Raw genomic sequence first — 23,599 nt, 5'->3', positions numbered from 1 at the left:
ATATCCTCCGTACGTGACTGTTCTAACTCCATTGGTAAACCCTGAGGAATTCACTGTGTGTCTGTGTGTGTGTGTGTGTGTGCGTGTGTGTGTGTGTGTGTGCGTGTGTGCGTGCGTGCGTGTCCATAGGGCGAGCCAGGCCCCACAGGTCTAAGGGGACTTGAAGGCGCTCCTGGAATTGGCACGCAGGGTGAGAAGGTACGAAACTGTCTAATTCCTCCATTTATCCAAGGAAGTTCTAGAACTGCCTTATACAGTTGGGTGCCACCGATATTGTCCCTTATTATTTGACCCATTTAGGCCTGACCTCAAATTTTTTAAAAACTCCTTCTAAATCCTCCAGTTTTCTGAAATAAATATTTTCACGATTTTTCAAAAATAGCAGACCTACAAGCTCGTAGCGCGCCACTCGGTGGCGCGCTATGAGCTTGTAGATCTGCTATTTTTCAATAGCTAAATTATAACATAATGTTTAAAACACCAAAAGGGGTTTTGCGCAGATCACGCAAACCTCAGAAAAAAGAAAAGGACAATATCGATGGCCTCCAACTGTAGCTCCACAGGCCAGAATCTGACAGCATGTCTTCTGTAACTTTTTCATGAGCCCAGTCTGTGTGGCTGTGCTCGAATCAGTAACTTTGGTCCCTGTTTTTGTCTTATTAGGGGGACCAAGGCCAGAGGGGAATACGAGGTTTGTCTGGTCCACCGGGCATTGCTGGGCCCTCAGGAGCCAAGGTGAGGATGCATTAACATTAACACATCTTTCTGACTATTGATAACTATTCACACACAGGCCATTTTGATCTTACTGTACATCACATGTGGGGCTGGGTGGACTCCAGTGGTTTGAAAAGGTACTCACAGTTTTTAAGTAAAAGTATCAATACCGCAATGTAGAACTTACTGTGTTATAAGTAAAAGTCCAGAATTCAAAATGTACTTGGTAAAAGTACAAAAGTAATGGCAAAGTAACTAGTAACTAAAGCTGTCAAATAAATGGTAGTAGAGTAAAAGTACAATCGAAAATGTAGAGTAGAAGTAAAAGTATTGGAAATTGGAAATACTCAACTAAAGTACAAATACCTCAAAATAACGTAAGTATGTACTTGGTTACTTTCCACCACTCCCATTTCCCATTTCTTTTTTAAACTTAATTTTTATTTGCAGGTAGACATAAAAAAAAAAAAAACATAAAATGACAATTACAGTGCAAGGGTTCAGATACATCATTAATATACAACATATTCCAGTCCATTTATGAATGTCCATCATTATTAACATTGGTGTTGTTTTGTTGATCCTTATAGTCAGTCCATTTCTCCCATTTGTCAATGAATAGTTCCTCTTGTAGTCTCAATATATGAGTTAGTTTCTCCATTACAAATATCTCCTCCACAATGCTCAGCCACTGCTCACAAGCTGGGGGTTCTGGTTTGTACCATCGCCTTGTAATTGCTTTTTTACTAGCTGCCAATAACACTTTGACCAGGTAAATATCTTCTCTTTGTGTATTATCCTGTGACAAATCACCCAGATACAGTCATTTTCCCATTTCAATCTGAGAGCAAAGAGCAAACTGGCCAGTGTGTGAATCTAGTCATTTCTATATCCCAATAGGCCTACTTTTATTGTCGAGGCGCTGTCTCTGTTGTCTCTGTTATTCATAGCATCTGACTGCCTGTGCCTGATGAGGTGCAGTGTGTTGTTTTTGCAAAATATGTCTTGTCTTTCTTAAATCAAATAGTAAAAAAAAGAATACAAAAAAGAGGAAAGACAATTACAATTTGTTTCTGTTCTTCTCCCCGTCACCAGGGAGAGCCAGGGACGTCAGGTCGATTGGGTTTACCAGGAATGCCAGGCCGTGGGATCCTAGGAGGCAAGGTATCTGTTTTCTCCTCCGTTTTATAACCTTCAACAACAAACGCATAACATCACATTTTAAAATGAAGGGAAAGTCAGGGTTTCTAAAAGAGCACAAAGAGCTTTCACCTACATTAAAACAACACAATTTAGGTAATAATAACATATACAGGCAGGAGCATTAGCCATAGTATTAGAAAGTAGTGTGTGTAGTTAGTAGTGGTCCTAGTGGATATAGTAGTAGTTGTAGATGTAATGGTTGCAGAAGCATCAATTAGGCCTTCGCTAAACCCCACCCCAAAAGCGATTGTCCAATGCCAATCCAAATAGTTTAGTAACCGTTGCTAAGGATGACACGTTTTTGTCATCTCATAGCTGTCAATATTTTTGCATGGCTGTGTTGTATGTTGAGGACATAAAGTTACATGACTGAGGCACCCAGGTGATGGCAATAATACTAATCACCGTACTCTTACCGTGCATTACATGAAAACTCCTGTAGGACGGTGGTTAAAGTTGATTGAGTTGGATACCGTTTCTCCCTCATGTCCTTGTATTTCTAGTTTATTGAAATAATGTCATGCCCATTTTGTCCAGTGCATAGCCTACTGCAGGCCTGGTTGACTAGATTTAGACATTTTGAAGCTCTTGCTACATAAATGACTGATTGTTTATATGGAGAAATCCCCGTCATTTAACATGGGTGAGAGAAGGACAGCTTGCCATCGCAGAGTGGAGTAGGCGGGGCTTAGCGAAGTGCTAGTTGAATGTATTGTGCAACTGTGCATTCTGTATGTATTTCCATCTGCTCTCTACGTCAATGATTGAATCATGTATGTTTCCCAGGGTGATCTTGGCCCATCTGGTCTTCCTGGTCCAATAGGGGAGACTGGCTATGGACTCCCTGGTCCCAAGGTAAGACAAGATATATATAAATAACGCTTATCCACTTTGCTAGAGGTTCTGGCCCTCACACCTACGTCGCACCACCACCCGAACCACCCGGCCCCTAGGACCAATTGCCCAATGCAGCATGTCCCATACTCCCATTAATAATTTCCAAATGTATAAATATTTTGAAAATAGCAGATCGGCTATTTTCAAATGGTCGAAATGTGCATTGGGCCGAAGTGTTTGTAATAATAATGAAAATCTAAAAAGTAACTAAGCCTAGTAACTAAAGTTGTCAAAAATTTGCAGTGGAGTAAAAGTACAACATTTGGCTCTGAAATGTAGTAGAAATTAAAGTACTGACAATATTGTACATATTCAAGTAAAGTACAAATACCTCAAAACTAGCCTGGCTCGAGCCCTGAATCGCTAGCCACGCACATTAAATAAAACATGTTCTGGCGATTAAGGTCTGGGAGTGTGTTAGTCTCGATCGAAAATCTGATCGCAGCAGCTGATTGGCCATCAGCTGTCACTCGACAGCATCAAACAACAAACATGGCTGCCCCCACTGTGGTAACTTGCGACCGTATCAACCTGGCTATATAACTCTCCCTATGGTAAATAGTTTCTTTACAGAAACGAGAGTTTTTAGAAACATCTTCATCTGACATGTTTGTACAGTGTTTGTTGCGACCAAAGGTCGCAGATAACAATGAAACCTTGCGTTTTTGTCACGACACCTAACCCACAATCCCCGTCACTCTGTCACGTCACTCACCCCAGACAAGCCCCCAGGTCATAGTGACATCAGCCCCCATATATGGTGCCCAGGTCATTGTGACATCACGTGACATCATCAGGGATGGATATATAGTAAATGTGACCTGCTGTCACAGTTAAGCCCATATATGGAGATCCCTGATGTCATCAATATTGGCCAGAAACTCATCTGACCTCAAACCTCAAACCCTTAGATCTCCATACAGTTGGAGGCCATCGATATTGTCCTTTTCTTTTTGCTGAGGTTTGCGTGATCTGCGCAAAAGGACAGTTAACCCATTTTGGGCGGGAACCCCTTTTGGTGTTTTAAACATTGTTATAATTTAGCTATTGAAAAATAGCAGATCTACAAGCTCATAGCGCGCCACCGAGTGGCGCGCTACGAGCTTGTAGGTCTGCTATTTTTGAAAAATCGTGAAAATATTGATTTCAGAAAACTGGAGGATTTAGAAGGATTTTTTAAAATTTTGAGGTCAGGCCTAAATAGGTCAAATGATAAGGGACAATATCGGTGGCACCCAACTGTATATGGATATATGTCAGAACCTGTTCTGACATTCCATATGTTGATCCTTCCCCATCCATCATTCCTCTTCGATGTCTCCCTTTTGACTGATACCTGTCCATTCAAACTCTATACGGGGCTGCCCCAAAGTTATTAGTGCAGCCACACCCGGCAGCCAGCGAAAACTAGAGAGAGAAAAACAGACCCGGTAGCTTCTCACCCTCAGGCGTCTTACTGGTATTATACTATAACAATATACTATATACTATAACAATGTCACATGCAAATGCATTGCATTACAACAACTTGAATTAATTGCAGTGCAATAACAATAGTATTTTGTTGGCTGTGTGCCCAAATGTAGCAAAGCTACTGTAAGCCACTCCATCTGCTGTGAACAAAACAAAAACAATACAGCCTTTTTCACAGGCGTGTAGCCATGTACTGTATTGCTATTACAGAGAGAGAGAGAGAGAGAGAGAGAGAGAGAGACTGGGTGAGAGAGAGACTGGGTGAGAGAGAGGTAGGAGAGTGAGAGAGAGAAAGAGAGAGAGAGAAGGGGGGAGAGAGAGAGAGATGTGAGGGATGCGTAGCGTGGATGTTCTGGCCGCATAGCGGTCCGAACCTCTAGTAAAATACATCTGTAGAGTTAATAACAAGCAGTTAAAAAAGAAACAACTTCAATGTGAATTTCACATACTGGTGAGCCGTAAATAATACATTTTAAGAAGGAAGCAGCGTGCCATATAAAATCTGCCTTTTTTCCCCACTATTGCCCATGACATGTTTGTTTTCACAAACCTTATGTACAACTACAAACATATGATATTCGGACTCGGAGAAGAAGTGTTCTGGGGTGGAGAGTTTAAGGATCAATGCTACTGTAACTAATTTATTTATGATGGAGTTCATGTTGGATGATGTGCTTTTTGCAGGGTGAGCGTGGGGATTCAGGGCCCCATGGGCCTTCTGGTCCCAAAGGAGACGGTTACCCCGGCCCCATGGTGAGGATACAACGCCCATGACGGACCACCATATTATGACCATCTGTGCACCTGCCATTGCATGCATTCATCTGCCAATTTGTTACACGTGTCTTTACCTAGTTTTACATAGCGCTACACTCATCCATCCGTCTGTCATTGGGCTTCCTGACCCATCCATCAGTTTTACGTTTAGTATCAAGAGTTACAGTCAAAGCCGGATGGCCAGGTTTATCCATGAACCCTCTCCATTTCATGCTAATACTTAACATACCTGTACACGATTTAGTGAGATGTTAGGAATACGATGGCCCCTGCCCGAACTTATGTTCAATGTTCAACATACGTACCGGACGTCACAACACATTGTTGTTGTGTTGTGTTTTTGTGTAGGGCCCTCCTGGTTTGCCAGGCCTTATGGGAGAACCTGGCGTGGAAGGAATTGGCATTCCTGGACCAAAGGTACATACATACATACCCCCTTTTTCCCTCACTGTATATGTTTCTTTTGCCTTCTTACCTCCATTATGATGAATTCCTGTTCTGTTCTTTGTCTATATAGTGTCTATTTGTACGTCTCTAAATGTTTTGATGAATTGAACATGGTGGACCCTCTTGTAAACAAGTGTAATGCTTAATTGGGTCGTCCACTCACAGTTAACAGCCTTTGTATTGAGTTTGTGCTTGAAATGTACTGTAATTCTGCAAACTGTTAATAAATATTTCAATCAATACATACATACATACATACATACATACATACATACATACATACATACATACATACATACATACATACATACGGTACATACATACATACATACATACAGTACGTTTTTCATATATTTTTACATACAGTATAATTACAAGTGAGCTAGCAAATAATCAAGTGATATGAGGTGAATCCAAATTATTTGTTAGCTGTGCAGTGCAAGTATACCCGTATCTACCTCTTTTGGTAGATACGGGTGCCGCACGAGTGTGCGTGTACAAAAGTAACAGCAGCGGCTACATGATTCATTTATGATCAAGCAAGCTCACTCGACCTGTTTGATTGTTAGGCTGTGCGTGTAGCAGCCTTCAGTTCGTCCAAACCCCTCTGTTCTCATCTTGCCAGGGCGATATTGGATTCCGTGGGTTGCCCGGGTTACCGGGACCTCCAGGGGAAGGCCTGCAAGGACCATCGGTAACAGAAAACACACCTCATAACTCTCACACACACACACTGCGTTATGAAGAACACTTCTGGAATGTCCCCCACCGGCACGAAGCGTGCAGGATTAGCACGACCCTTTGTTTAAAGTAGCTTCCAAAAATACTTTTCATCAAACCATTTGTCACTGTGCTCACATGGTAGACGGCGCGCAGCGAGCGCTGTGTAATCTTTATTCTGATTTACAGTGCGTGCCCAGGTGTTTCTGATTATCCTCAAGAGGTATTATGTTGTAGCTCTTGACAGACAGCTCCAGACGCCTTTGCTTCACCTTTGTACGTGCGAACGCATCGCCCCCCATACTACCGCCAGTGGAAAGTAACTAAGTATATTTACCCAAGTACTGTACTTAAGTACAATTTTGTACTTTACTTGAGTATTTCCAATTTCCAGTCCTTGAACTTGTACTCCACTACATCTCAGTGGCAAATATTGTACTTTTACTCCAATATTTTTCTTTGGAAAGCTATTTGAAAATAGCTGATCTACAAGCTCACAATGTGTCACGATGCGATACATTGTGAGCTTGTAGATCTACTATTTTTACAGATTTTTACACATTTGAAAACTCGAAATGGGACAACTGCATAATGGGTACTTTTACTTTTGGTACTCCAAGTACATTTTGATGCCAATACTTTTGTACTTTTACTCAAGTAAATTTAGAATTCCAGACTTTTACTTGTAACCGAGTATTTCTATATTGCATTATTGATACTTTTACTTTTAAGTAACACAATTGAATACTTTTTCCACCTCTGCCTACTACCGCCTAAAGCCAACCCCCCAGCTGAGAACGCGTCGCGACGCGTTGTCAGCATGTAGATCGGCTATTGTCAGCTTGCGGGAGCAGCCTGGCTCAACTGAGCACAACTGCAGGCAGGCCTTTCAACCATACTCCTGCCCATCAGGGAGGAAGTTCAGCGGGTTCCCTCCGGGGGCCATCAGAGGCCCTCAATTATCACATCCTCCACGTTTCACCGCAGGAAGTCCTGTGCGTGCTTCAGATCAGGGTCGTTAAAGGCCCAGAGGATCACGCCGGCCGTGGATCATTAGATGTGATGTAATTTAAAAGGAGCAGAGTGCCTCAGATGAGGTTTATTTGCATATAGACAGACAGAGGGAAAGTCACCGTGTCCATACTGATGAAAACATTCACAACATGCACATATCGGGCGAGAGGCAACGTGTACGGACCCCTCATATGCCAGATGGGTTTTTTTGAAAGAGAAAATAAAAGAAGCCAGCTTGTCTATGTATTAATAGGTAGTCTGTAGTTGTGGCTGACCAGCTCAGTGGCCTTGAGGTTAGAGTGTCCGCCCTGGGACTGGGAGGCATCAAGAGTTGGATTTGCGGGGTAAGTCCCTGCGACATACTATAGCGTCATGTCCAGGGGGTGTCCTTGTACATCAAGCTGTCTCACGCCACAGAAACAGGAGATAGGTTTCTGCCCTATGGGCCTAATGGCTCGGCAGGGCTTACTTACATAATTACTGACTTACTTACTTACTGTAGTTGTGGTTTGGGGGAAAATATATGCATTATCCCTTACTTTATAGGGATTATACATAATACTAGTTTGTTCAACTATGATGTTTGTAAACACAAGTCTACTATATACTATTACGTCATTTCTTGTCATCTTCGAGACATGTAGACAAGGTACAAAGAGTCATTTCAAGCTGCTCTGGTCTGGCACGCCTACGCTGTATCTTCTTCTTGTAACATTCATGATGATATCTGCCTTACTCTGCACTGTAGGGTAACATCGGACGACCGGGCCTTCCAGGGCCGTCAGGGCCTCCGGGACAAGGACTTCAGGGGCCAAAGGTAGGTTGAGATAATGTGCCAGGCTCAGACTGGAGTGGTCATACATGTATGTAGCTTACTTAGCTTCCAAGTCTAGGAGTAGGGTTGTCCCATAGAGTATTAAAAGGATAGAGACTGATCTGGCGCGAAGCTCCGCCCCCTCCGCTATTCATGTCAGTGGAAGTTGCTCAGTGGCGTTTTGAAGCACCCGGAAGGACCGTCTCAAAACGTCTACTTCCGCATTGGACCACCAAATTGTGGTGGTCCAATGCGGAAGTGCAACCGAGCGCTCAATGTTAAAGCCCAGCTGCACAGGGTTTCCCGGTCATGAATCCACGGGTCCGCCTGTAGTCCCTCCTCTTACCACTAGGGCCCAGTGCTTCAACGTTGGAGTGCCTCACTGGCCCCTTGGGTTTGTCCCGATCCGATCACGGAAATCGGCATTATCAAATGATCAGAATCTGAGCGGGAGCAAAAATACAAAAAACGTGATCAGGACAACCCTAGTATCAATATTATATCCTTATCATATTAGACTGGATATTTATCATATTAGACTGGATATTTATCGTATTAGACTGGATATTTATCATATTAGACTGGATATTTATCATATTAGACTGGATATGTATCATATTAGATTGGATATTTATTATATTAGACTGGATATTTATCATATTAGACTGGATATGTATCATATTAGACTGGATATTTATCATATTAGACTGGATATTTATCATATTAGACTGGATATTTATCATATTAGACTGGATATTTATCATATTAGACTGGATATGTATCATATTAGACTGGATATTTATCATATTAGACTGGATATGTATCATATTCGACTGGATATGTATCATATTAGACTGGATATTTGGATATTGTACTTGTGATATGGCATAAGTGGTATATGATGGTCTATGATGAATATATAAATATCGGATCGGAAATGGGCAGATACTCCAAATCAAATGATATGATTAGAATCGGATGGGGAGCATCCCTAGGGGGTTTCATTCTCACCGGGGGGTGGGGGCTACATTTAACCCATTTACCTCTGGCACACACCATATAATGTGCGCGTGACGCACGCGAGCCCCGCATACGCACACGCGCAGAAATAGATCCAATCCTATTTTAAAGCCTGTGTATGCAGGACTGGCGTTATCCGTGCGCATGATGTAGCCGGTGTCATTGATATCAATTGGATCTTTCCAAGCACAGTTACAGTATACAAGCTCACAGAGCTTGTACAATTATAATTATAAATGTCATTTTTAAATAGCCAACACAAAAATCTAAAATGACACAGATGCTTTGGCTGTTTTAATGGGTTAAATTGCACGCACTCCTGATACCATAAGATGCTTTGGTTAACAGCATCCACTAGAACTGAATTTTGTGTAAAGGTTTGTAGGATAAATAGTTGTGAATATTGTCACATTTTCATATGTAGAACACTCAGGTCTACCATCCCCCTATGCAAATGTAAGAAGTCAGTTTGTGTGGTACTGCATGCATAATTAAGTCTAGGTCACGGTTATGCATATGGAATCTGTACGGGCAGCAAATTGTATGTGACAGGAGCAGAAAACTGACACTTCTCCACATCTCACATACTGTAGCAATCGTTTTGCCCTATTTTTTTATATATTTTTTTCAGGGCGAGCAGGGATCCCAGGGTGTGACAGGCCCAAGAGGAATCCCTGGGGAGGGCTTCGCTGGGGCTAAGGTGAGTCAACAAGTTTGTTTCTGCTTGTGTGTGTGTGCTCACCTGCATATTCACACATTATATTCTGTTACATGATATCCAATTGGCAGGTGCAACCATGCTACACATCACATGTTGTTGCACTGAAGCCTAGTCGACTCGTATGACTATAGAGCGTCGCAGTCCCGCCCCCTACCATGGACCAGGAAATGAATCCCAATGCATTTTTCCCATAGACATTTCAAAAAGTATTTATTTAAAGACGGTTACGCCGCGGACAAAGCCAACTCGAGTCGTGACAACTCATGACAACACAAACAATATTTTGGACCAAACAAATAATTACAAAGAAGAAAAACAACAAAAAAAGTGTTGTAACCTGCCGTTTTTTTCTTCTTTCTAATTATTTGTTCGGCCCAAAATGTTTTGTTTGTTGTCATGATTTGTCACGACTCGAGTTGGCTTTGTCCGCGGCGTAAACGTCTTTAAATAAATACTTTCTGAAATGTCTATGAGGAAAATGAACGGAGAATCATTTCCTGGTCCATGGTAGGGGGCGGGACTGCGACGCTCTATAGTCTTAGCTTGTCCCACCCACAATTAGCCGATCTATAAGCTCTGCTGTTTTCGGTGTGGGACCCCGACATACAACACAGAGTATACTTTAGGCATAATATACAGATTGCACTTTACCAACATTCCAATGGATTATTAGTACAGTAAGAGTAAGGTGCAGTCAGGGCATTATGCCTAATCCTAATTTATAGACAAACGGGTATTTCTGGGTAGAATGCTTTAGAATGTTTTCACTATATCAAATAAAGTGTCCAGAACTTTAGCTATGTCTAGTTTGTCATCCTATTTGTCAACCAGATATATTTGAAGAAAATAATACATTTGTACGGAGCCCCTGAATGGCCATGCATTAAAAATATATTTTATCTCGTCCGTACAAGATAATATCTCGTCCGTACAAGATATTATCTTGTCCGTACAAGATATTATCTTGTACGTACAAGATAATAATTATCTTGTACAGACGAGATATTATCTTGTACAGACGAGATATTATCTTGTACAGACGAGATATTATCTTGTACAGACGAGATATTATCTTGTACGGACGAGATATTATCTTGTACAGACAAGATATTATCTTGTACGGACAATATATCATCTTGTACGGACAAGATAAAATATATTTTGAATGCATGGCCATTCAGGGGCTCCGTACATTTGTAATAGTCAATATCAATATTATTAGTGTCCCTTTTATTCCAGAAATAAGGTCAATGAATTATACTGCTCCAATGGGACGGTGCAGGCGTTATCTACCCATAAATAAAGTTTTGGTTGTGGTCAGTGGTGTAAAGTATATTTACTCAACTGTACTGTTCTGTACATTTACTTCTACTCCACTACATCTCAGAGGCAAATATTATACTTTTACTCCACTACAATTATATTAAAACTTTAGTTACTTAGTTTGTAAATTTTTATTATTGTCACAAAACATATACCTGTACATTAACCACTTCAGCCCTATATACATTTCAGCCATTTGAAAATAGCCAATCCAAAAGCTCACAATGCGTCGCGATGCGACACTTTTGTAAACACAATTTTGTAAAAGATTTTTTTATACATTAGAAAACTTGTGAAATGGGACATTCTGTATAATGAGTATGTTCTAATCTTGGTACTTTAAGTACATCTTGATACCAATACTTTTGTAGTTTTACTCGAGCACATTTTGAAATTCCCGATTCTTTACTTGTAACAGAGTATTTCTACATTGCAGTATTGATACTTTTACTTGAGTGAAAAGAGTACTTCTTCCACCACAACCCACTGGTTGTGGGGATGTCACGATGATTCGGTCTCTTGCCTTTTCTTAGTCGTATGACTCAAACCGTGTGTGTGTGTGTGTGTGTGTGTGTGTGTGTGTGTGTGTGTGTGTGTGTGTGTGTGTGTGTGTGTGTGTGTGTGTGCGTGTGCGTGTGTGACAGGGGGACCGTGGCTCAGCGGGGGAGAGGGGACTGAAAGGCATCAAAGGAGACTTGGGGGACGGCGGAACACCAGGACAAGCCGTGAGTCATGCCCTGTGTTCTTTAATGTATCTTATACTCAGTGGTGGAAAGTAACTAAGTACATTTACTTAAGCACTGGACTTAAGTCAAATGGTATTTTTTACTTTACTTCACTCCTTTACTCCAATTTCCAGTACTTTTACCTCTACTCCACTATCTCACATCTCAGAGGCAAATATTGTACTTTTACTTTGTAGATTTTGATTATTATTACAAAACATACAGTCACCACTTCAGCGCTACTGTATATACATTTCGGCCATTCGAAAATAGCCGATCTACAAGCTCCCAGTATTTCTATATTGCAGTATTGATTCTTTTACTTGAACCATTTTGGGCGGGAACCCCTTTTGGTGTTAGCATTATGTTATGCTTTAGCTATTGAAAAATAGCAGATCTACAAGCTCATAGCGCGCCACTCGGTGGTGCGCTACGAGCTTGTACGTCTGCTATTTTCGAAAAATCGAAGAACGACTGACAGAAACATAGCTTTTTCAGAAAACTGTCAGGATGTAGAAGACATTTTCAGAATCTGATCTCAGGTCAAAATGGGTTTTAAGTGAAAATTGTGAATACTTTCTCCACCTCTCTGTATCTTATTGTAACATACAGTATATCATAGTACATATGTATAGCATAGTATAGTATATATGTATAGTTAATATGTATAGTGTCATTATATAGATATGTTCTAGTTACGTTCTTAGCTTACGCATGTTTCTTGATAAATGCATTTTATATATGTGATGTATTCCCATGCTTTTGTTCTTGCCTAATGTAAGTCGCTCTGGATTAAGAGCGTCTGCTAAATGCCTAAATTGTAATTGTAAATTGTAGTATATGGACATGTATTGGACAGGCTCATCGCATAGAGACCATTTTGTTTCAGTCTCACAGATTGTGTTTTGTTTGTTTGACCTTCATTTCAAAATGAAAGATGAAAGATCTATTTTTCCCGGGAGACCTGGTTATGGGGAACATAAAAGATTCAGGACAATACACTTTAAAATAGACACATATATTCTGCTAACAGGGTACCCACTAGCGTTGCCTGGGTTATTGCACTGTCCATGTAGTTGGGCACGTTCACAGTTGTTGGAGGCCAGCCTCTGACATCAGTCATTAAGTGATTTCAGTATATCATGACATCAGTCATCTGTCTCTACACGTTAAAGGCAAAGACGCAGCCCAAGCAGCCTCTCCATTGAGTTCCAGTGTGCAGTTAAACTTTCATAAAGCTAAATATTTCAAAAAGTTCTCAAGTTCCCCAAGTCATGATAACACACCTCTATGGACAGAGCCCATGCACAAGACAGACAGACAAGCACGCACGCACGCTCAAACGCAAGCACACACACACAAACACACACACAAACACACACACACACACACACAAAACACGCACGCACACAAAACATGCATGCACACAAAACACGCACACACACGCATGCGCACACACATCACACATCGCAAATTGACACGGATAAGGCATTAAATGTGTTTTCTCACTCCAGGGCCGAACAGGGGACAAAGGTGAAGCGGGTCTCACCGTAAGTCCTCCTGCTTCCATTCATGTTTTCCTTCACGTTACAGTATTCTGTTAGCCTGGTACACTCTGTCATTTTCAGGAGTCTTTCACTTATAGTTTCTTTAACCCATTAAGAGGGATGGAGCCCGTTCATTATTATTGATAACGAGCACCTTATCGATCAGGCTTATCGAGCCGGGTTCCTATCGAGCCCACATATCGAGCATTTTCTATTATTTTGTGGAAGGACGGGAGACGACAATACATTCGGAACAGAACCAGTATCTTTTTTTTAGTGGCCAGTTGTGAGTGACTGACCACCATCAAAAATGGTGTTAAATGGCTTTATAATATGAATAGTACTGTAATAATATAGAGGAAATCTTGAAAATACAAGAGGGTGACCGCACACACCAATAGCCAGAGTGCCAATATTTTATTAGGACAGCAGGTAAGACAAAAAAATGAATCCAACGTTTCGGTGGTTAAGCCTTCATCAGGGAAGGCTTAACTGATGAAGGCTTAACCGCCGAAACGTTGGATTAATTGTCCTAATAAAATATTGGCACTCTGGCTATTGGCGTGTGCGGTCACCCTCTTGTTTTTTCAAGATTTCCTCTACTGTTTTCTCCCGTGTGCCGGCACCGCTACAAGGACTTTGGTGTGCGTTAGCTTTTTTGTACATAGTACTGTAATAATAACATTTGTGTGCAAGTGTTAAATGGCTTTATATTATGAATAGTATAGGTAGTAGGTACTTTAATAATTAAGAACTGAGGCCGATTCTACACATTCCTTCTAAATCAGTATAGGTTGTGATAGCGAACCCCAAAATGATATGTATTTGGCCACGGAACGCCATCTGAACATGTTTTGTGCCAGGGAGGGACCCCCAGAAGAGAAGATTTGTCCAAAAGAAGTTTTCTGAGAAACGCATGTGTTCTTGTTCTCACTATGACAATCTGTGTGTTTTTGTTTGATTTCAGAGAGAGGACATCATTCGAATGATTAAGGAGATCTGTGGTATGGCACATCATCTTTTTTCCCCCCTCCTCACAATATCATATTACTGATCTGGTGGTTCAGGTGTGGGAAAGATTTATATACATGCATGTTACATGACCTAAACTAATAAGGCCCCTCGGTGTAAGTGTCACTATAATAATGGAGGACGGTATCATTAGTATAGGGAAAATGTAGCTCTGGTCCATAGCCTTCTACTGCTTCTATGATTCTGCCCTGCAGTATAAGGCTATGGGACTTTCGGTTTTAAATCTCAAATCGAAATCAGACCAGCCTCTCCTCTTTAGCGTATTTTAAAAGAACATTTTTGCTACTCACCAAAACAAAGGCGGGTTGTGTCATTAGAAAGCCTACTTTCCTTAGTGGACGCACTCTGAGCCCCCCACCACACGTATAAACGGTACTTTTTGGCCAACTTTTTGGGAAAAATATTCTCTATGAGGCAGTTCTCTGGGCAATATCGGTAGAGGGCGCATTGGAGTAACTAAACGTATTATTTTTTCCGGTGGAAACAAAATCCCTTTTTGGCCAAAAAGTACCGTTTATACGTGTGGTGGGGGGCTCAGAGTGCGTCCACTAAGGAAAGTAGGCTTTCTATTGACACAACCCGTCTTTGTATTGGTGAGTAGGTCAAACGTTCGTGAGATTTCCACTAAAGAGGAGAGGCTGGTCTGATTTCGATTTGAGATTTGAAACCGAAAGTCCCATAGCCTTATACTGCAGGGCAGAATCGTAGAAGCAGTAGAAGGCTATGGACCAGAGCTAGGGAAAATGGAGGAAACGTGATAATGTTACGAGATTGGATACGAAAATAGAACCCAAAATGGGAAAGGAAAGATCCTGGATGCATTAATGCATAGCCTCATAGCCTCGTGCTGTGATCAAATATAAATGCAAATTACTTAATAGGTGCTCATAAAATGAAGAAAAAAGTAACTGTGTGCCGTGGGGCTCCTTTGAAAACATCCCACATCTCGCCCTGAATATGTACTGTCGGCTCACAACGGGATAATATGAGATCAGCCGTGATCATGAGCATCTTCCAAAACCCTACCAGACTCACCCGTTTTTAGAAAAGCCTCATAATTTGGTTTTATTACATTCATCTTTCTTTATTTCATTGTTTCTATTGTGTGTCCCTCTGTAACTCCCATTTTGGATGGGGAGTTATGTCTCAAGACCAGTGGTCTAAAGTAACAAAGTACATTTACTACTTACTAAGTACCGTACTTAAGTACAATTTTGAGGTATTTCCATTTGCCAGTACTTTTACTTATACTCCACTACATCTCAGAGGCAAATATTGTACTTTTACTCCACTGCATTTATTTGAAGACTTTAGTTACTAGTTAGTTTGTGGATTTTGATTATTACAAAACATACATTTACCACTTCAGCCCTATATACATTTCAGCCATTTGAAAATAGCCAATCTACAAGCTCACAATACTCACTCATTGTGAGCTTGTAGATCGGCTATTTAAAAAAAATATATATACATTTGAAAACTTGAAATGAGACATTCTGCATAAAGACTACTTTGTACTTTTTGGTACTTTAAGTACCTTTTGATGCCAGCACTTTTACTCAATAACATCCTTTTACTTGTAATGGAGTATTTCTAAATTGCAGTATTGGTACTTTTACTTAAGTAAAACAATTGAGTACTTTTTCCACCACTGCTCAAGACTGTATTGCCCCCCCCCCCCCCCCTCCCCCATCATAAAGGATGTGGCGTCAAATGCAAGGAGAGGCCCATGGAGCTGGTGTTTGTGATAGACAGCTCGGAGAGCGTCGGCCCCGAGAACTTTGAGATCATCAAGGACTTTGTGACGGCGCTGGTGGACCGCGTGACGGTGGGACGGAACGCCACCCGCATCGGACTGGTGCTCTACAGGTCTGTAAACGTGTCCTAGAACCTGGTGCTGTAACAGGTCTGTAAACGTGTCCTAAAACCTGGTGCTCTACAGGTCTGTAGTGTAAACGTGTCCTAAAACCTGGTGCTCTACAGGTCTGTAAACGTGTCCTAAAACCTGGTGCTCTACAGGTCTGTAGTGTAAACGTGTCCTAAAACCTGGTGCTCTACAGGTCTGTAGTGTAAACGTGTCCTAAAACCTGGTGCTCTACAGGTCTGTAGTGTAAACGTGTCCTAAAACCTGGTGCTCTACAGGTCTGTAAACGTGTCCTAAAACCTGGTGCTCTACAGGTCTGTAGTGTAAACGTGTCCTAAAACCTGGTGCTCTACAGGTCTGTGAATGTGTCCTAAAACCTGGTGCTCTACAGGTCTGTAAACGTGTCCTAAAACCTGGTGCTCTACAGGTCTGTAAACGTGTCCAAGAACCTGGTGTTGTAACAGGTCTGTGAACGTGTCCTAAACCTGGTTGAGAACCCCTGCTGTAACAGGTCTGTGAAGTGTGAACGTGTCCTAAAACCTGGTTGAGAACCACTGCTGTAACAGGTCTGTGAACGTGTCCTAAAACCTGGTTGAGAACCCCTGCTGTAACAGGTCTGTGAAGTGTGAACATGTCCTAAAACCGACACCACCGTGTCAAGTGAACTGAAGTCGATAGCAGCTTATCAGAACTCCACAGGAGTCCCGCTTTATTAGAACAATGAACAGGATAGCAGAATGCCTTCATGAGGTATCCTGTAGTATAACCCCCCAAAAATAACACACTTAAAAAAAATCACACTTGTGTGAAGTGAGGGGCGCTCTTGTCATCATACATCATCATGCATACATCATCACATTCTGGCCAATCACAATTGGCGTCCTCACTTGTCTGTCCTCCCTTTTTATCCTCAATATGTATTGCTCAGCCAATCAAATCATCGCTATGGGATACACACAATCAGACAAAGTTGCCGGGCATAGGAGGGGCTAACGCCCTTAAAAAACAGCTGATCTACAAGCTCACAGTGCGACAACGGTACACAGCACATTGTGAGCTTGTAGATCGGCTATTTTTTATTGTGGATCGTGAATGTCAAGTTCATGATGTCATCTGGACATTGTGACGTCATATTGACTTACAAATATGGAGTTATTTGCCTCTCTGTTTGACTTCCTGAACAACAACTAAAAAGTTTGATATTTTGTGGTCCCGGAAAGTCAACTATTTCTCGGCTCCGTAAGGTATTTGATTGTTGCTTTGAACCAATGGTACGCAAACGAGGAGCGCTCATCGTGGTAGAAGGCGTGGACAGGGCAGGGAAATCGACACAATGCGGCGCGTTAGTGCGTGCCCTGCAGCAAAGTGGACGAGCAGCCGAGATGATGGCGTTTCCCGACAGAACCACCGAGGTCGGGCGGCTGATCGACGCCTACCTTCAGAACAAAAGCGACTTGGAGGACCACGCCGTGCACCTGTTGTTTTCCGCGAATCGCTGGGAGCTGGTGCCGTCGATGAAGGAGAAGCTGGAAGGAGGCACCACTCTGGTCGTGGATCGGTACGCCTTCTCCGGAGCCGCGTTCACCGGCGCCAAGCCGGGGTTCTGTCTGGACTGGTGCAAGCAGCCCGACGTGGGACTGCCAAGGCCAGACCTGGTGGTGTTCCTGCGGCTCGATCCAAACGCCGCCGCGCTCAGGGGCGGCCGGTTTGGAGCGGAGAGATACGAGAGCGGCGCCTTCCAGAGAGCGGTCCAGCAGGAGTTTGAGCAACTGTCGAGAGAGCCTTCGATCAACTGGCAGGTAGTCGATGGTTCCCAAAGCGTCCAGGACGTTCACGCCAGCATCAAGAGCCACAGTTTGAACGCCATCGACACGGCTGAGAATCAGCCTCTTGGGGAACTATGGAAGTCTACTACCACTACTGCTAGTACTCAGATGAGTTGTAGTAGTAGTGACTTTGTGTGTATGTACCCCTCGTTCCTGTGACGTCATGTGGCATCCCAATCAATGGCAAAATGGCAAGATAAATTGGACCGCTCCAACGGCTGTGTGTGTGTGTGTCCACCCCGAAAAAATAAATAAAAATCACACTTGTGTGAAGTGAGGGGCTCCCGACATTTTGAAACCTGCATATATATGGCAGGGTCACTTTCATTCATTGCAGATTTATTGCCACAATTATACATTATGAGACATGAATGCAGTGTGTTATTGTGTAAAACAAAACCAGTCACAAGCTTTATATTGACCCACATGACCCAGTTATGTCCGGACCTTAACCCTTTGTTATTCTAACCCTGGCCCGGCACCTGGTTTTTGAGGGGCGATAGCCACTCCTATGTCCAGCTTTTGGTGTATGTGCACAAACTTTGTCCTACACAAACATTAAATCCCATTGACAATGAACGGACAACATTGAAGACGAAGATGAGGACGCAAGTTCTGATTGGCCGGAATGAGATGATGTATGATGCTGTACGATGATAAGAGCGCCCCTCACTTCACACGGGTGTGATTTTTAGTTAGTAATGTAGATGTGCGTGCGTTAATGTTCTTCTCTGGAAATCAACCTTCTCTGACTTCTGGTCAGACGAAGGAGGAGCCCGGAGGCAACCCACAGTGCTTGGAGCCTTCTAGTGTCGTCAACAACTGGCTGTTAGCAGCTCACCTGCCACAGTCTCTAAGCACCCAAGAGACAGTGGGAGGCGAGTAGTAGCATGCCACTTGACACAGGCCGGAGTCTGGTCAGCCTCGGTCAGCTCGCCTTTAGGAAGGTGTCTGTTCAGCCTCGGTCAGCTCGCCTTTAGGAAGGTGTCTGTTCAGCCTCGGTCAGCTCGCCTTTAGGAAGGTGTCTGTTGGTCAGCCTCGGTCAGCTCGCCTTTAGGAAGGTGTCTGTTCAGCCTCGGTCAGCTCGCCTTTAGGAAGGTGTCTGTTGGTCAGCCTCGGTCAGCTCGCCTTTAGGAAGGTGTCTGTTCAGCCTCGGTCAGCTCGCCTTTAGGAAGGTGTCTGTTGGTCAGCCTCGGTCAGCTCGCCTTTAGGAAGGTGTCTGTTCAGCCTCGGTCAGCTCGCCTTTAGGAAGGTGTCTGTTCAGCCTCGGTCAGCTCGCCTTTAGGAAGGTGTCTGTTCAGCCTCGGTCAGCTCGCCTTTAGGAAGGTGTCTGTTCAGCCTCGGTCAGCTCGCCTTTAGGAAGGTGTCTGTTCAGCCTCGGTCAGCTCGCCTTTAGGAAGGTGTCTGTTCAGCCTCGGTCAGCTCGCCTTTAGGAAGGTGTCTGTTCAGCCTCGGTCAGCTCGCCTTTAGGAAGGTGTCTGTTCAGCCTCGGTCAGCTCGCCTTTAGGAAGGTGTCTGGTCAGCCTCGGTCAGCTCGCCTTTAGGAAGGTGTCTGGTCAGCCTCGGTCAGCTCGCCTTTAGGAAGGTGTCTGTTGGTCAGCCTCGGTCAGCTCGCCTTTAGGAAGGTGTCTGTTGGTCAGCCTCGGTCAGCTCGCCTTTAGGAAGGTGTCTGGTCAGCCTCGGTCAGCTCGCCTTTAGGAAGGTGTCTGTTGCCTTTAGGAAGGTGTCTGTTGCCTTTAGGAAGGTGTCTGTTGCAAGAACCGAAACACTCAGTGACTCCAGGAAACAACACCGGTGATAGTGCCTAAGTGTGTGCAACAGTAGATATTTATTAACCAAGAAATAAATGTTATTACTTGCGCAGGCAGAGCACGGGTGCTTGGCTGGGTATGTATGTATGTATGTCGGGGTAAGAATGTGGCTCAGGGCGACTGAGCCACTGTGTGGCTCAGGAGGTAGAGCAGGTCGTCCAATGATCCATGGGTCGGCGGTTCGAATCCCGGCTCCTCCTGTCTACATGTCGAAGTGTCCTTGGGCAAGACACTGAACCCCAAATTGCTCCCGATATGCTGGTTGGTGCCTTGCATGGCTTCCGCCGCAATCGGTGTATGAATGGGTGAATGTAATGCACAATCTATGTAAAGCGCCTTGGATAAAGCTGCTATATAAATGCACCATTTACCATTTTACCATTTATTTATCCCTTATTGGCTGTTGATGGTGATGTAGCTAAGGTACGTTTCAAGGTCAATAATGGGTCTAAAGGATTTAGAACAGCAGTTGTAACAGACATAAGTTAGTTAGTTGGCACCTCGACAGAGGGCATTTCTAGTCGTATATGTTGTCAGATTAAAGATGTCTTGCTCATAACTGACCTTGTGAGGACAGATACTTTCTTTACACACGGTTTTACGTTTCTTCGGAAGAAGAAGAATCAGAGAATCAGAGAATAAAATATGGACACTTTCATATTTTATTTTCAGATTTTCTTTTTTATGTTTGAATTTGTCTTTATTTGTTGTGTTGTTTTCCAGTGCAAAATGCAAGAAAGGGTGTGATTTTTGGTAGAGCAAACCGTAGGCTATTTCCTGTTAGACTCTCTTTTATTTGAAACACCTCACTGAAGATCTTAGATTGCACTGAGGTGCTACACGCCACACAATACCAGCAGCCACATTACATAGATATAGGTGTAGATGTAGTAGTGGGAATAGGCTGTCTGCGTCCAGGAATAGGATGCAGACAATGGACACTGAGATGTCACACAGTCATTTATTAGTTCGGGGAATATGGGTCAACATAAAATGCATGCACTGCTCCAAATACGTCCGATGAGCAACAAAACCAGTTCAAAGCATTTTCAAAACCAACTTTGTTTCAGGGACTTCTTGGTTTCAGTCCACCAAACCGACCTTCGTTCGAAGCAAAGTTTTGAAAATGTTGAATTGTGTACAGATAATAATATTAATGATCATCTTTATTTACAGTATAGGCCTATAGCAATTTTCACACAGTCATGCAGCTCAAGTGCCTTAGTAAAATAAAGGTGAAAGATACAAGATATGAGTTGAAAAGAAATACATTTAAAATAAGTAATTTTGGCCATGGCCACATTGCACATTCGATACTTCTGTCTGTCTGTCTGTCTGTCTGTCTGTCTGTCTGTCTGTCTGTCTGTCTGTCTGTCTGTCTGTCTGTCTGTCTGTCTGTCTGTCTGTATGTCTGTCTGTCTGTCTGTCTCTCAACCAACCTATCTGTCTGTGTGTCTGTCTGTCTATTGATCTCTCAACCTGTCTGTCTGTGTGTCCGTCCGTCCCCAGCCTGGAGGTGAAGCTGGAGTTCAACCTGGTGCGCTACATGAGCAAGCAGGACGTGAAGCAGGCCATCCGGCACATCCCGTACATGGGCGAGGGCACCCACACCGGCACAGCCATCCGCAAGGCCACTCAGGAGGGCTTCCGCAGCTCCCGCGCCGGAGTCAGCAAGGTGGCCATCGTCATCACGGACGGACAGACGGACAAGCGCGAGCCCGTCAAGCTGGACATAGCCGTGCGCGAGGCGCATGCCGCCAACATTGAGATGTTCGCGCTGGGCATCGTCAACACCTCGGACCCGACGCAGGACGAGTTCCTGAGGGAGTTGAACCTGATCGCGTCGGACCCGGACAGCGAGCACATGTTCCTCATCGATGACTTCAACACGCTGCCGGGTGAGCCGGGGCAACCCGTCCTGCACAGTCCAGGACGTGGTACTGGTTTATGTCGTGTCATTTCGTTCGACGTGCCACATGAGCTTATTGCAGTACAGAGCCAAAGGTTTACAAAGCCTATTCATACTTTAACATGAATCATGAAACATGAATGTAGTGGGGGTCCCTGCTTTATCTCTCATCTCAACTAAAGGCTTATTCATACTTTAACATGAATCATGAAACATGAATGTAGTGGGGGTCCCTGCTTTATCTCTCATCTCAACTAAAGGCTTATTCATACTCCAGTTTTAGCTGATAAGGTGACCACCCAAAACTCCAACATGACGTCACGCCACGGTGATCAGCCACTCACCGCGCTCACCCCAACACATCTCTCTGTTTTTACTAACCACGGTGATCAGCCACTCACCGCGCTCACCCCAACACATCTCTCTGTTTTTACTAACCACGGTGATCAGCCACTCACCGCGCTCACCCCAACACATCTCTCTGTTTTTACTAACCACGGTGATCAGCCACTCACCGCGCTCACCCCAACACATCTCTCTGTTTTTACTAACCACGGTGATCAGCCACTCACCGTGCTCACCCCAACACATCTCTCTGTTTTTACTAACCACGGTGATCAGCCACTCACCGTGCTCACCCCAACACATCTCTCTGTTTTTACTAACCACGGTGATCAGCCACTCACCGCACTCACCCTAACACATCTCTCTGTTTTTACTAACCACGGTGATCAGCCACTCACCACGCTCACCCCAACACATCTCTCTGTTTTTACTAACCACGGTGGTCACCTTGTCACCTAAAACTGGAGTATGAATAGACCTTTAGGGGTCCTTGGCCTGAAAAAACATTGAAGACCCCCTGTCCCCTGGTCTGGTATTGTATTGTATCTACTGTATGTATTCAAATCTCACACGCGGTTGGAAAACAACAGCGATCTCTCATTAGTGTTGTGTTGTTAGATTAGTGTTGTTCTCAGACTGACTTCTTACGTCTGTGTCTCTGACTGACTCCTTACGTCTGTGTCTCTCACTCCTTATGTCTGTGTCTCTGACTGACTCCTTACGTCTGTGTCTCTCACTCCTTATGTCTGTGTCTCTGACTGACTCCTTACGTCTGTGTCTATCACTCCTTATGTCTGTGTCTCTGACTGACTCCTTACGTCTGTGTGTCTCACTCCTTACGTCTGTGTCTCTGACTGACTCCTTACGTCTGTGTCTATCACTCCTTATGTCTGTGTCTCTGACTGACTCCTTAAGTCTGTGTCTCTCACTCCTTACGTCTGTGTCTCTGAATGACTCCTTACGTCTGTGTCTCTGAATGACTCCTTACGTCTGTGTCTCTCACTCCTTACGTCTGTGTCTCTGACTGACTCCTTACGTCTGTGTCTCTCACTCCTTACGTCTGTGTCTCTGAATGACTCCTTACGTCTGTGTCTCTCACTCCTTACGTCTGTGTCTCTGAATGACTCCTTACGTCTGTGTCTCTCACTCCTTACGTCTGTGTCTCTGACTGACTCCTTACGTCTGTGTCTCTCACTCCTTACGTCTGTGTCTCTGACTGACTGCTTACATCGGTGTCTCTGTCTGACTCCTTACGTCTGTGTCTCTCACCACTTACGTCTTTGTCTCTGACTGACTGCTTAGTGCTTACGTCTGTGTCTCTGACTGACTCCTTACGTCTGTGTCTCTCACTCCTTACGTCTGTGTCTCTGACTGACTCCTTACGTCTGTGTCTCTCACTCCTTACGTCTGTGTC

At 43.6% G+C, this 23,599-nt stretch overlaps 2 protein-coding genes across 2 annotated transcripts in view; both read left to right on the top strand.

The window, feature by feature from the left end:
- LOC306917210 (uncharacterized protein) overlaps nucleotides 1–23,599 on the top strand; it is a gene marked incomplete at its 5' end in the record, with an annotated part of 66,187 nt that overhangs the window by 39,698 nt on the left and 2,890 nt on the right. The window contains 14 exons of the mRNA XM_079495342.1: nucleotides 130–198; nucleotides 664–735; nucleotides 1,813–1,881; nucleotides 2,707–2,775; nucleotides 4,975–5,043; nucleotides 5,416–5,484; nucleotides 6,140–6,208; nucleotides 7,997–8,065; nucleotides 9,714–9,782; nucleotides 11,771–11,851; nucleotides 13,366–13,401; nucleotides 14,366–14,402; nucleotides 16,131–16,299; nucleotides 21,441–21,829. Coding sequence (XP_079351468.1) covers nucleotides 130–198; nucleotides 664–735; nucleotides 1,813–1,881; nucleotides 2,707–2,775; nucleotides 4,975–5,043; nucleotides 5,416–5,484; nucleotides 6,140–6,208; nucleotides 7,997–8,065; nucleotides 9,714–9,782; nucleotides 11,771–11,851; nucleotides 13,366–13,401; nucleotides 14,366–14,402; nucleotides 16,131–16,299; nucleotides 21,441–21,829 — 1,336 coding nt within the window. The remainder of the gene's footprint in view (nucleotides 1–129; nucleotides 199–663; nucleotides 736–1,812; nucleotides 1,882–2,706; nucleotides 2,776–4,974; nucleotides 5,044–5,415; nucleotides 5,485–6,139; nucleotides 6,209–7,996; nucleotides 8,066–9,713; nucleotides 9,783–11,770; nucleotides 11,852–13,365; nucleotides 13,402–14,365; nucleotides 14,403–16,130; nucleotides 16,300–21,440; nucleotides 21,830–23,599) is intronic.
- LOC306917118 (thymidylate kinase-like) lies at nucleotides 17,563–18,279 on the top strand (the record flags this gene model as incomplete). The annotated part of the gene is made up of 1 exon (XM_079495251.1): nucleotides 17,563–18,279. One exon carries the CDS (start codon nucleotides 17,563–17,565, stop codon nucleotides 18,277–18,279), a length of 717 nt encoding a protein of 238 aa, XP_079351377.1.

The sequence above is a fragment of the Electrona antarctica genome, assembly GCF_951216825.1.
Source record: "Electrona antarctica genome assembly, chromosome: 24".
NCBI classification, from domain to species: Eukaryota; Metazoa; Chordata; class Actinopteri; order Myctophiformes; family Myctophidae; genus Electrona; species Electrona antarctica.
This window is presented reverse-complemented; position numbering and strand designations above follow the sequence as displayed.